The 13,860-nt window shown below is 42.8% G+C and overlaps 1 protein-coding gene across 1 annotated transcript; it reads left to right on the forward strand.

Annotated features, from left to right (window-relative positions):
* The first annotated feature begins 878 nt into the window (after positions 1 to 878).
* On the forward strand, positions 879 to 11,720 carry lypla2 (lysophospholipase 2). The gene is made up of 10 exons (XM_071894992.2): positions 879 to 890; positions 4,454 to 4,546; positions 6,053 to 6,084; positions 6,448 to 6,513; positions 6,988 to 7,035; positions 7,215 to 7,285; positions 8,720 to 8,793; positions 8,946 to 9,047; positions 9,368 to 9,544; positions 10,769 to 11,720. The coding sequence occupies exons 2-10, from the start codon at positions 4,469 to 4,471 to the stop codon at positions 10,817 to 10,819; spliced, it is 699 nt and encodes a 232-aa protein (XP_071751093.1). The 5' UTR covers positions 879 to 890; positions 4,454 to 4,468; the 3' UTR covers positions 10,820 to 11,720.
* Positions 11,721 to 13,860: the final 2,140 nt, after the last annotated feature.

Consider the following 13,860-nt stretch of genomic DNA (forward strand, 5'->3'; position numbering starts at 1 on the left):
TTTGATTTCATCATTTGAAAACTGAATCAGGAAAACTGAATGAAAGCTTTAAAATGAATTCCCCTTCAGTGGATAAGTAGTCAGATTGCGTTGTCATATCTTGTCTTGCTGTGTCGCATCTTATCGGATCATAAGAGGGAGACCGCTGTATCTTTATTGTTTATCATCACTGTGGGGTGAAAACCTCGTATCTCCAAAGCTTTTCAGGAACTAAGAAGAACAGCCTTGATTTCAGCCGGACCACCGTGTGTTTTTGAGTTTATCCAGTGGAGTTCTGAAAAGGTTTCATCAGACCAGGTCTCTGCAGCAGCTGTGATTCCTCTGCGTTAACATTTAACAACAAACAGGACAGATTCACATCCATGTTGCCATTTGACAGAACTGTTTAACCAAAGCTTCCTGGTCTGAACCAGGAAAGCAAATAAAAAATGCATCTCACACCTTACTTTTTTTATTTGATTCAGGATTTCATTAATGCACTGTGTCTCAGTTCAGTCTGCGGCAGCCTCTGAGTACATTCACAGGGATGTGTAAACTTAGTCTGGAATATGTTATGGTTGGGAATATTTTGAAAGCATTGTGTCAGCTCCTTCCAAGAATGTTGTTGATTTATTTCAAGAATAAAGAGAAATGGAAGAAGATCTATTTTTATAAACATGCATGTGATGGTTATACTATCAATATAGCGCAATAGTTTTGAATGTGAGGTAGTTTTTGTTTTGTTTTTTTAGGTCATTACAAACGCTAATACATAAACAGGTCAGAAAATAAAATGAGTGCCTGTGGGAGAAAGGGTGTGGCTCTGCGGTGACGTCACCGCGGCCAGTCCCCGCCCCCTGCCTGTGTGCGGCCAGTAGCGGAAGTTCCGTTGCGAACTGGGACAGCAAGCGGTGAGTGTATGAATTTGTATTAGCGGGCCGCGGGTGAAATTTACCACTTTATCGTGTTTGAACTGAACCCGTTTGGACCCCTTGGGTGCTAAATGGGTTCTGTTTGGCACCCAGACGGTGTTGTAAACGTCTCGTCCGAATTTGAGCCGTTCGTTAGCCGAGGCGAACTGAAAGAGACACCGGGCGGCGGGGAGGCAGCAGACAATACAAATTGTGTGTGTGCGGTTAGCTAGCTCTACTACTAGCGCTGTTCATTGTGTGTGGATGTGTGTGGCTAGCTAAAACGGGATTAAGCCGGGCGGTAGGGAGGATGTAGGCTGGTGTTAGTCAATCCACCTTTTGAGGCTTTGCACTTATCCTCCCTGCTGAATGCCATCACTGCTGATGGTGGCTCTCATCGCGCTAACCGTTCAGTTGGCGAGCTAAACTGCTTCTCTAACCATTGTCTCTTCACCCACACCCCTTCCTCTGCTTCAGTTGATATTATTTTATTTGACAGTACACTGAAAGGTCGTTAGCTTTTAGCTTTACGTACCCGTAGTTTGCTGAAGTGGTGAAGCTGTTTGACTGCAGCTGATCTCTACACTAGCTAAGCAAGCTATTCACCATCAGCAGCAGCAGGCGAGGTTAGCTGGTAGTTTATGGTGTGTGTGTGTGTATGTATGGGGGGGAGCTGCCTGTCACTCAATGCCGCATATTATCCCGTCGTTTGCCTGCCATCCATAGCCATTCATCAGTAACGCCACGACAGAAATATGCGTGTTCTCATTCATTTGACGTCAAAGCAGCCTCTATAAACCGAGATCTCTCCTCTTCTCTGTTAAATCTAATTGGAGTCATGCTAGATGGAGACTCGTGATGTTCTGCACCGTCGTGGCTGCTCACAGGCGGCGGCGGCATCCTTACTTGTGTGTCACCCATAAGGTTTAAAGGCTTGCCTAGAGGTGAACGTGTAGTTGGTACATTTCCACCCACGGCTTAACTGTTTGCCATCGCTGGCAAGGGATGGTGGAAAATCAGCGCAGGAGAAACATAAATATGCAGGCAGTGTTGGTCAGTGTGGCCTGTTGCTGCATTGAGTCCGGAGGTTAAGGAGGGCACGGACACAAGATGTATATGCTTTTAAGTAATGGCAATAAATCAGAGATTAAATTGCACTGGTGTGTTGGAACAAACCCTTTTTTTAGACACAGCCTTAAGAATTGGACTATGCTAGTACACACCGTGGCTCTGAGCAGGGCTATTTTTAAACCACCGGACCTCTCCAAAAGTGAAGTGAGCCATTGTTTCTTAAAGCGTGGCTTGATAAACACACCGTGCTTTATACTGCTGCTCCGGTTTATGGGTCATTGTGAATCAAGTGAACAATAAAAAGGCAGAAAGGGTGGAAGAGTGCCCCACCAATTTTACAAGTGTTATTAATCATCAGCTTGTGCCACCACTTTCAGTATTATGGTAATATTACCCTGTTGCTCTTAGAAGAGAGCTTGGTGTTCTTGTTATTGCTGATCAGGTGGTTACATATTGGGTTGACCTAGTGGTGTCCCTGCTCGGCTATACACAGATTAACAACCATTCCCCTGATGTGTATTTCTCTCTTTTCTCCTGACCTTCCTCTCACTCATTTTCGCTTTCACTCATTGTCTCACACTGTCTGCTTTCGGTCACGCTACCCCAGTCCCCGTCGCTCTGTCTGTTCCCCCTCTAGGCCCGGGGTATAGCTCTGCTTCTATAACAGTGAATTCAAATTTGATGACAATTGATGCACATCTTATTATGCGCATGTTAATCGTTGTCTGTGTCACATGTTGTCCGTGACATTTGCTTACTTAAACAGAATCAGAGCGTGGTCAGTGGATGTCCTCAATTTAAATGCCTGTTAACCTGTAGAAAACATTGAACATTTGAATATTTTTATCGTTTGATGCCTTAAAACTCACATCATCACTTTATATGGTACTGAAATTGACTATTTCCCGGCATCTAGCCCTACCAAATATCCTCTGTTTTCATTTACTCATTCAAGGTCAGGATGCAAGGCAAAAAAATGTGCTTTTTTTAGTGGTTTGTACATCTCATAATTCACCAGCCACTTCCACTATTTTACTAATGGAATATGACCTCCAAATGATGATTATTTACCTGTCAAAGTGGCTGGTCAAGCTAGTCACATTCAAAATTTAGCAGCGTTTGACTGGCGGCTTGTGTTAATTTCCCACTTTGACCATAACGGTGGTGGAATTTTAACATGCATGCAGTATAATCACACACAAGGTTTACACATTAACCTTTCCCTTTTTGTTTCACTCACTTCCCTGTCTCCTCATCGCCTGTTTGCCAATCAGGCAACACGCCGTCTGCCCGCCCCGTCCCACACCGTGTCATGAGAAGTGAAAGGGTATATACGGGCAGAGGCTTTTACTGCTGGTGTTTACTGTAAAATAACATGACCTCATGCTGTTATCGGCGGCTGACTCACTGAGCACCGGAGCGGCCCCCCTGCAGCCAGCGGACGATTTACAGGCATTGTGGGTAATAACCTGAACATAGTGGAGGGAGTACATTTCATTTAGTTAATGAGTCTCACGACTTGCTGACTGCAGACCCCTCCCCCTCCCCCCTCCCTCTCATCTCTCGTGACTACTCTTTTAGGTTCAGAAGCAGATCCATTAAGTGTGGTATGTTCAGCTCTATTGTCCCTGCCTGTCCCAACAGAGGGCCACATGGGGGAGGGAGGGTGAATAGCTGTATTGATAACCGACCAGAGTTGTGACGGTCAGACGGACCCGTTCATTGTCATCGGCGATGTCGATAAGCGTTTAGGCCTCGACTGCAACTTACACTGTACAGGGGCCGCCGGACAACACGTGTACCTGCGAGTCTCGTATTTTGAATAAGCTCTTGTTCCAGAATTTGAATACGTTGTGGTGTTTTGAGCGTTTGGTTCTCTGGCTGTCGACGGCCATTGCCACGGGGCTGGAGAAAGAGGATTGTACTCTATGGCTGTTAAATGTGTTTTATCTCCGCGCTCGACATCCCATTAGCATCTTCTCCCTGTCTGTTTTTAGTTAGTAATTAATTTCTTACTGCAGTTACGGAGAAAATTCAACACAATTCAGATATTGCTTGCACAGCTCACTCACTTGAGATCATGAGCAATTCTCTAGCAGACTTAGAAACCAGAGAAACCAAGTCTCTCCACTTTAATGTGATTTAATCAAATGACCACAGAGCCCAGGGCTGCTCCATTAACAGCAAACTGGAGACCGACTCTCCGGACTTGTAGATTATTTCTGTGAGCTTACATCCAGCTGTAGTGAAAATTAACCTCTCAACAAAGTCATCCTCCCATTCACTTTCAGCGGAGCAGCTCCAGGACTGTAGGAATAACGAATGTAAAGTCTGTATTACAATGTGTTTCTAAATGTGTCTCATTATAATCTCATCATATGCCATGTGAATAGTCACAAGGTTCCTATGCAGGCCTAGAAAGTCTGGAAACGTACTGAAAATGAGTCTGAAAAGTTTAGGAATAACTTGTTTTCTGTCCTCCCTGTCCCCAGCACCCTTTACAGTGTATGTGTGGCAACAACATGTCTGTGCCGCTGCTCGCCGAGGCTGTGACGGTGTCTGGGACCGAAAAGGAGACCGCAGCGGTGAGTTAGGCCGTATTACATTACATTTTTTTTTATTTTGCTGATGCTCATTATCCAGAGCGACTTATAATCACTGAGGGGGGATCAGTGTCTCGCTCAAGGACACGTTCAGGACACATGAGCTGCTGCGGGTATCAAACCTGTGACATTCCGGTTATGGGACATTCTCTCTAGCCATGAAGCCAGATCTGTTCTGACTGGATGTTTCATGTGGGAATGGGGATTTTGTACTTCCACCCCAGAGCTCTAATCCCAGCCCCAATCTGCTTCTGTGTCCCAGTTGGGTGCCGAATTATCAACCAATCAAATTATAGATAACCTGCGTGCAAGACAACACCCATCGACTCGATTTTTTGCCTTCCAGCTTTCCAGCTTTTATACTGGTACAGCATTAAAATAACATGTTGAAGACTAACATCTGGCTGCACAAAACTACACCATCGCAGCATCACTGTGCTGTAGTGCTTGATGCTAAAGGGATATTACAACCAAAATGCCCTCTCATCCAGACACCCGTCACTTTGGCTGTGCTTGATTCCTGTCATGAAGAGAATTTCAGAAGCAGAACAAGGCTTTCTCGTTGACTGGGAGAGATTCATTTATCCTGAGCGCTTTTTAGTTGCAATATCCCTTTAAATGTCACACAACAGTATGCCTATCTAATGGGGGAAAAAAAGCCACACTTGTAGCTGCACCTGTAGCAGCAGGTGCAACAAGTGCAGCAAGAAAGCCATTCTGCTGGAGTCGAGTGGAGAAATTAAACTCGGCTTTCATTGGGCTCTGTCAGGTTCAGTGAGGGGATTTGTTAAACATCAGGATCAAAGCTCTTACTGTCACTGGTTTCAGTGGTGAATCGTCGTGAATTGTCTCAAGCGCTGCAGGAAAAAAGCTTCGTTTTGATCTTCACGAAGACGGTTGCATCTCTGATTTTTAAGCCAAAAGGCATTGTATTGCCAGCTCTCCAAATTGTTGTCATTCCCTTTCATGGCGTCTCTGTGGGGAGCAGCGTGCGTAGGAATTGGCAGCGAGAGCTTGTCTTGGCAACAATGGGAGATTGGCACCTTTTTTTTTCTTGTTTTGGCACCAGTACGCACACCTACCAGTAGTACAGTACATGGTGTACACAATACTGATGCAATGTGGAATTGGCACAAGGTTCAAAGAATTATTTTTTTTTTTGGACATGCTGTTCTCTTTTATTTCCAAAAGCAGATTTGTTCCATCCTGTTCATTTCATGTTTTTTTGATGTCATCTGTAAAGTGTAACATGGACATTAATATACTGCTCCGTCACTGGGAGGTCACAGGTTTCATCCCTTCAACAATAAATGTGTCAATCCCTGCTGAAGACACAGAAACCCTATCTGCTTCTGTGTGTGTGTGTGTGTGTGTGTGTGTGTGTGTGTGTGTGAGAATTCCTAATTACATGGAGTGTAATATAAAGATTGGCGAGCTCTAAATTCTGAAAAGGAAAAGTCTTAACTGCTGCTCTTCTCTGTGCTACAGGTGATCTTCCTTCATGGGTTGGGAGACTCAGGGTGAGTGCGGTTTCTTATATTTAACTATTCTTAATTCAGTGATATCTCATATTTTTTATATTCTTAATTAATGTGGGCTGCTTGTAGATTGGGCCTCCTTTGAAAGACTCGGTTTCTGATGCTTCTGTGTGTTTTTTTGTGCCGCAATAGAGCAGATCTAAAATATGCCATTTGGTGGACGTTTTTATCCGAAGTGCTTTAGAGTACCAAACATTTTTAACATTCATTCATTTACAAACCCTTTATGGTGCTATGCATTTTAACAAGTTGTAGTGTGTGTGGGTTTGATCTGCTGAGTGTCAATCTCTGTGTTGAGAACGGACAAACTGGACGAGAGACAAAGAATTGCTTTCTCTCTGTCAGGCATGGGTGGGCAGACGCCATGACGGCGATCCGGCTGCCGCATGTCAAGTACATCTGCCCCCACGCGTAAGTCTTTCCCCTCATCTGTCTGTCTGTCTGTCTGTCTGTCTGTCTGTCTGTCTGTCTGTCTGTCTGTGAGGTTTTATAATTTGCCTCTTCTTCCGCTTCACTGCCTCTGAGACAGTCCCGCGTCAGGAGGGAGGCAGTGTGTCCGGTGGATTACAAAATTAACCAGTTAACAAACACTCTCAGTATTTTACCAGCCACTTTGGGCTTTTAGAGTAGAAAAGCAGCTGCAGATGATGGTGCAGTTGTCTATCATAGTGTCTGGTAGAGTAGATAAATCAATTCACCAGCATTTAGCTCATGGCTGATTTCCCACACTGCTTGTTATGTTCTCATCTCTCTCTCTCTCTCTCTCTCTTTCTCTCTCTCTCTCTAAGCTTTTATCTCTCTCACTCTTCCTCTCTGTCTCCTGAGTTTTCGTCTCCCCTCCCTCCACCCCAGTGCATTCATAGTTTCCTTCTTGCATGTCCGCAGGCCGCGAATCCCCGTCACTCTCAATATGAAGATGACGATGCCCTCGTGGTGAGTTGGTGCGATGAAAGGGAGACAGCTTCACAGCTCAACACTGGATGCTATTGTTTCCCTGGAAACCACAATAGGCCCGCATAATCATTGACAATAGTCCAATTGTATATACTGTTTTTTTTTAACGCTTGTGTGTATGTGTTTGTGTGTGTTTTTGTGCATGTGTTTGTGTGCAGGTTTGACCTCATGGGTCTGAGTCCCGACTCCCCAGAGGACGAAGCTGGAATCAAGAAGGCAGCAGAGAGCAGTGGGTTTACTTTTTTCTTCTATTCAAATATTATTTCTGTGGTATTTATGCTTTACTGGTCCATTGAGGAGAAGATGGCATGTGCTGGAGAGCGATATGAGAAAGACAGAGGAACAGAAACAGATCTGTATCTATTCCAGTATAGAGGAATCTGACCAATCACAGACCAGTATGTGTTATAAGCAGGGTGAAAACCTAGCTGCCTGATACAGCCTACTTCATCACATTTTGTAGCAAATGCTTAACCTTTATGCGATCAATTCAAACACAGTGACAGTATTAATTACTGTGTGAAGCCGTCTCTGTGCTGAGGAGATGAGGTGGGCGATGGGTCACGAGCTCAGTCTGAACCCTGGGAGAATGTGATATGTACATTGTTACTGTCGGGTGAAAACCCTGTATCTCCAAAATGTCGACTGTTCAGGATCTAAGAAAAACAGCCTCGTTTTCAGCTTGATGTCAGTGCAGGTGTGAGGTTATCCAGCGGTTCTGAAAGGGTTCCATAAGAATTTCTTCAAAAAACTTTTCATGACAACATCAACATGCAAATCCACCATGCCAACCAGAGATGTGTACATTTAGAAGTGTTGTCCTGTTAAAATTTTATTCATTTCAGCCTTAATTCTCTATATGAAATGAAAGTATGGCCATGCTGTCATGCTGGAAGAGTTATGTAGCAGCCTATTGTGCTAGCAGTCAAATAATCAAAATCATATCTCGACATAATAGAGAAAACATGTTTCTTATTGAATCAGCACTGGAGAGCTTAACATAGAGATTACGTTTTTTTTTTTACAAGCAACTTTTACAGAGTGGTTGGGGATATCTCCAGTATTTGTAAGTCTCTCCAACTGAAATTTAGCAAAATGGCGCACACACTTATGGGAAGGTGTAATGAAATTCTCGCTGTTGCTCTCATTTTAAGAGCAGCTTTCAAAGCAGAATTGACTCGGCTCTGAATATTTAACTGACTCCACTTTGACTTTGCATACGCCAATTGTCAATAGAGGATGTATATATTTGAGGTTGGCACCCTGGACCAAAGTAAGCCCACATAGTCCTTGAATATACAACGGTTTTCAAGCCAGAGAGGATTCATTATAGAAAACAAACTCTAGAGAGAGTAGACCATACATGGCTGCTGTCTCAACTGTAGTTATACACAACAAAACACACAGTAGAGTAAAACCATGGGAAAATAAATGTCTGCTGTTCCTATGAGCTGTAAATAAATGTAACCCTTATACTGTGACCCAGTTTTTTATACTTAAAGATCTCAGAAGTTTAAGTTTCCTCCTGGTTTTTATACCGTGTTCGTTTTTCCTGACCCATTAACGTCTGAGGTGTGTGTTTGAAATTCTGATGTGCACAGTGTGTTGCTGCTCTGCTGAATAACACCCAGTGGTTTCCTTCATTTGTTCTTTTGTTCTCTAGTCAAGGCCATAATTGATCATGAGGCCAAGAATGGGATTCCTCCGAACCGCATACTGCTCGGTGGCTTCTCTCAGGTGGGAATTTACTTCTTAACAGGTTTCCATATTCCACAGGAGTCATATTTGCAACACAAAGATATTTAGCAATGCCAATTTATGCATTTTCGTTTGCTAAAACATAAATTATTCTCTCCTTTTCTCTCTCTCCTTGCTCCCTTCCTTCCCAGGGTGGGGCCTTGTCCCTGTATACCGCCCTGACTTGCCAGCAGCAGTTGGCGGGCGTTGTGGCCCTCAGCTGCTGGCTACCACTTCACAAGAGTTTCCCACCGGTACAGTCACACTTTTACTGGGGAGAAGCAGCATGGTTCTTCTGCCTCTGCAAACCAAACTTTCTAAAAAAAAAAACCTCTCCTGTTGAGTAAAAGACGCAAATACTCAGAACTCTGCTATCCCTAATCAAATGAGTCTGTAATTCAGTGAAAAAGTAAATATCGCCATCTGTTGGTGAACAAATGGTAATAATTCAACAACATTTATTCACTCTTCACTTTTTAAGCGTTGCTGGTTATTCAGGCAGTAACTAATTCAGTCAAAATCCCCGTCCCCCTTTAAACATGCCCAGTAAGTGTGTGTTGTTCCTGCCCTCCAGGCGTCGAGTGCCAGCGGCTACAAGAACATGCCTATCCTGCAGTGCCACGGGGAGATGGACCCCATGATCCCCGTGCAGTTTGGGGCCATGACAGCAGAGAAACTCAAGACCATAGTCAACCCTCAGATGATCACCTTCAGAACCTACCAAGGGCTCCTCCACAGCTCCTGTCCTCAGGTACTATGAAGATATATATATGTGTGTGTGTGTGTGTGTGTGTATGTGCGTGCAGTTTTTGTGCAACTACTGTATATAAGAGCACTGTTTTAGTGTCTTTTTGCATGTTAGGGCCGCGCAGTTATGCCAGCGAAAAAATCAAAAATTGCAATATGAGCTGCTGAGTGGTTCCTCCTCAAATTGCATCCTAAAGAGATCCTTTCTGGCCTATTAATTAAATTGCACATCATTAAAATAAACTTCCATTGTATTGAAACATAGCAAATATTCATCAATTTGCTTTTAATCTATTTTTATAACAAATGTTTCTTGTTTGCTGAAAAATCTAAAATGTTGAAAACATCTGTCTGTATACTGTATTGCAATTTGTAATGCAGTTGCGATATTGATCAAAATAATCGCAATATGATCATATATTCAGTATAGTGCAGCCTTAGTGTGTGTGTGTGTGTATGCAGGGGTCTATTTTGACCCAACATATGTCATTTGGAGGACGTCTTTATCCAAAGCTGTGTGTGTGTGTATGGTTCCATCATTACAAAAATAACAGTTTTGGATCATGTTATGAAGCGTTTTGTTGTGTTTGTGTTTGTATTGGGTGATTTGTTTTTGTGTGTGAACTGTGAAATACACGTTAGCTCGGTGTGAACAAACCGCAAACCACACTGACAGCCATCAGTTTGGTTTCTGCTGTCATGTGTTTCCTGTGCGTGTGTGTTTTGTAAACAGTAATTCCATGTGTGTGTAGAATTGGGGCTTCACGATTAAGCTAAAATGATATTCTTGATTATTCCGCTGTGTATTTTGGTCAAGATTATCACAGTTATAAGTCTTTTCGATTTGAGGAACAAAATGAATTAACTGCACTTTTGCTGTCTTAAGTCTTAATTTTCAGCTGTAGAGAACATTCTCAATGAAATGAAATGTTTCAGTGTTGCCAGTATGCCAATATTCTACAAATATTAATTGTGGTAATTAATATTGACATATACAATTATACACATTTAATTTTAAAGGTCTAGTGGAAACGACTAAAATCATATCCTTTAAACAAACTTTTGAACTTTTTTTTAACGTAATTCCCTCTATTGTATTTCTGAAAAAGTAGGCTCAGTATTTCTGTGCTTGCAACTGAGAATGAGATAATTTGAATATTTAATGAAGTGTGCCTGGATGTTATCTGGGTCTCTACACTGTACCGACGTCTTCTTTGCTCTCTTGCAGGAGATGGCAGCTGTAAAGGAATTTATCGAGAAGCAGTTGCCCCGGATCTGACCTCACCTCATCCCCACTGTGACCCCCACCCCCACCCCCCGCCCCCCCCTAGACACTGACCTCTCACCCTCGACCTGCCATTCTCCCACAGGAAACAGCCATGAGCACCCCCCCCCCCCCCCTCTTCCACACACACACATCCACACATTAACAAAACACATGCATGAACACACAAACGCACACACTTAACGGTAAGAATTTGATACGTGCTTATAAACAAAAACACCTGCTTCTCATACGGTCCAAACGGACGGCGTTCGTACCGAAGTTTTATCAAACGCTTCGATTTGATAATAACACTCACAAGTCTTATCTTTCAGAGGGAGAAACGCTGACTCACACAGTACATTCCCCCCCTTTATTCCCCCCCACACTTTTTCTCATCCGCTCTACCTCTCCCTTTCTTCACCTGTCACACCGCCCATCCCATCCCTTCCCACCGCCGCCTCCTTTCCTCACGCTGCTGTGTGCGTCAGTTAACTGAGTCGGTTTGTGTCAAAAAGAAACAATAAGAGCGAGTCAGTCAGTCAGCTGGTGAAGCGCCGGATCGTCCTCCAGCGTTAGCGGACGGGGGATTCCTACGGTCAAATACACAAGAGTCTGGCTGAGGGTGAGGCTCGGGTCCAGGTCAGGTCCAGGTCTTTCAGAACCTGGTGTTCTGGTTCCATCTGGAGTGACTGGTTCCCCCAAACCACCCCCCCCTACACCCACCCCTCTTCCCTCCCATGGTGCACTGCGGCCTGTCCAGGTCTTGCATTGCTAGTCCTGCCTGCCTAAAACCTAATGGATGGCCTCCCCTTTTATTAAAGTGCTAACATCACACACATTTCCTTTTTGATTGTGTTTAAGTACCTTGCATTATACAAATCCAATTGAAATAAAAGAAACTAATCGATTGATACTTTTGCCACCATGTTCTGTTCTTTCACTGTTTTAAAGCGTACTGCATGTTATCGGTCTGAGTGGGTAGATGGGTTGATTCTGCTCTGATTACATGATACTGTATCTGATGTCAGCGTATTTCAGTTGGTTTTTTTCATTGATTAAGACTGTAGCCTTCAGGGTGAACGACTGGCAGGTATGATGTGTTCCCTCACAGCGTTTTACACTGTATCACTCCAGATGGTTGCAGAGCCGTACAACACTGCACACAGTAACTGAACGCAGCACGAGTCATTTCACTGTCCCTCCCTCCCTCTCTCTCTCTCTCTCTCTCTCTCTCTCCACCTTTCCCTTTAAGCATCTTCCCCTCCGCTGACGACTCCCTGTCCCAGCAGCAGCTCTATATAGCGATAGGAAACCTCTTCTCCATTCAGTCCCGGTTGATTTGAGATGCTCTTGGTTCTGCTGAACTCTGGAGAAACTCGCTTCTGCGTTCCACATCGTCTCCGAACCGCACCAAAACACAGTCCTGAGTTTAAATTCGGCATGCATATTCCCCTCGATAAGAAAACATTTACTTCCTCCTTCTTCGGGCAACTTACTGGAACCCACTAATAGAACATGAAGGGTCAGACCTAAACTTAAATCCAGCACTATTGTACTTCACCTCTTTAAGAAAAAAAAAAATGGCTATACACTGGGAGGGCTTTGGCAAGAAGCTGTTCCGACATTAACTGAAGGGTGATTTTTAAAACAAATTAATCTTGAACAACTTGTGACCCTTGGGCATAGGAATATAACTCTGAGGAGTCGTGTGTGCTTAAAAAAAATATATCAGGTGTTCTGTATTTTCCTTTGTGAATGTTTATTTTTCTCTCTTCATGATTACCTATTCTATATTGCTGTTCTGAAACCTAATTTAAAACAAAACAGTGGAAAGGAGTAAACGCAGATCTGTTTTGATTGTTGTTTGCAAATCAATGAATGTCTCTCATCTCCTTAAGTCCTTTTATATTTTCCCATCATGCCGTTCTCTCTGAATCTCTGATGCAACCCTCTATCCTGTGCTCTTTACGCCCGTGCTTCATAGCTTTGTTTTGTTTCTCTCAGTTTTGTTTCCATTTCTTTTCTCCACTCTGTCATTCTTTTATTATTCCAGCATTTCCCTATGCGTGACAACGTCGGACAGTCTTGTGTGTCTTCTCCTGACTTGTATGTTGTCACTGGTTAAAATTTTTACATTTGTGTTCTCATTTTTTTTTTTTTTTTTTTTTTTTGGACTTTTGTTTCAGTGTGTTTTGTCACTGTTGTCATCTCATCCTTTACGTGTCTGTTTATTATGATGAGCTTCAAGAAAACATGTTGAGGTGAGACTGTTGGTCTCTCCGTTTATTTTATTTTCAAGACACCTGTATGCGGAATAAATGACGCAAATAACAGTCTAACTGATTTGAGCCTCTTTAATTTTCCACAGCTGGATGCAGATCAGAACATGGGTAAACTAATGAGGCAAACGGATACATTCACACATATAATTTATTTATTTTTTAACCATATTTTTATTCAGGGATAGCAAAGTGTGGACATACAGTATATAATGGAAGAGATCAGGCATACTTGATTACCCCCATATATTTTAACACATATTCACACACATATTCTGTATATAAATATAGTTTAGTTCAGTTTACCCACCATTTATTTGTGGAACAGAGTTTACCTCAAGGCTGACATAAATCTGTTACGTAAATTCATAGCATTCATCATAGTAAGCACACTGATCAAAGTTATGGAGTATTTTAAGGGGAAAAGTATAAATTAATGTTTTTCTGAAAATATAACTTGTTATTATTGTTTGCCTTGCAATGGTCAGTAACAGGAGGTCAGAGGTTACCCACCTTTTTTTACCACAAGCATTTTCTTTATCAGTACTTACAATAGTAGGCCTGTATGTGTAGCCTAATATGTATAGGCCTCTCTATATTTGAATATTTCTATATTTAAGTGTGATGCTATACCAATAGTAGTAAAATGAGAAAATTTCCAGCGGACCTAAGAAAGAGTATCTGATTTTATTCATATATTTTTGGGCGTCATTTGAAAAACGGAGTCCACTCCCCATCCTGAACAACAGACCAATGAAGCAGACAGGGCGGATC

Source organism: Centroberyx gerrardi, chromosome 19 (genome assembly GCF_048128805.1).
Source record: "Centroberyx gerrardi isolate f3 chromosome 19, fCenGer3.hap1.cur.20231027, whole genome shotgun sequence".
NCBI lineage: Eukaryota > Metazoa > Chordata > Actinopteri > Beryciformes > Berycidae > Centroberyx > Centroberyx gerrardi.

Excerpts from the sequence above, each read along its gene's own strand:
- lypla2 (XM_071894992.2), top strand. The coding sequence starts at position 4,469 with ATGTGTGGCAACAACATGTCTGTGCCGCTGCTCGCCGAGGCTGTGACG. Across the intron at positions 4,547-6,052 it reads CCGAAAAGGAGACCGCAGCG|GTGATCTTCCTTCATGGGTT; the intron begins GTGAGTTAGGCC and ends TCTGTGCTACAG. Across the intron at positions 8,794-8,945 it reads TGCTCGGTGGCTTCTCTCAG|GGTGGGGCCTTGTCCCTGTA; the intron begins GTGGGAATTTAC and ends CTTCCTTCCCAG.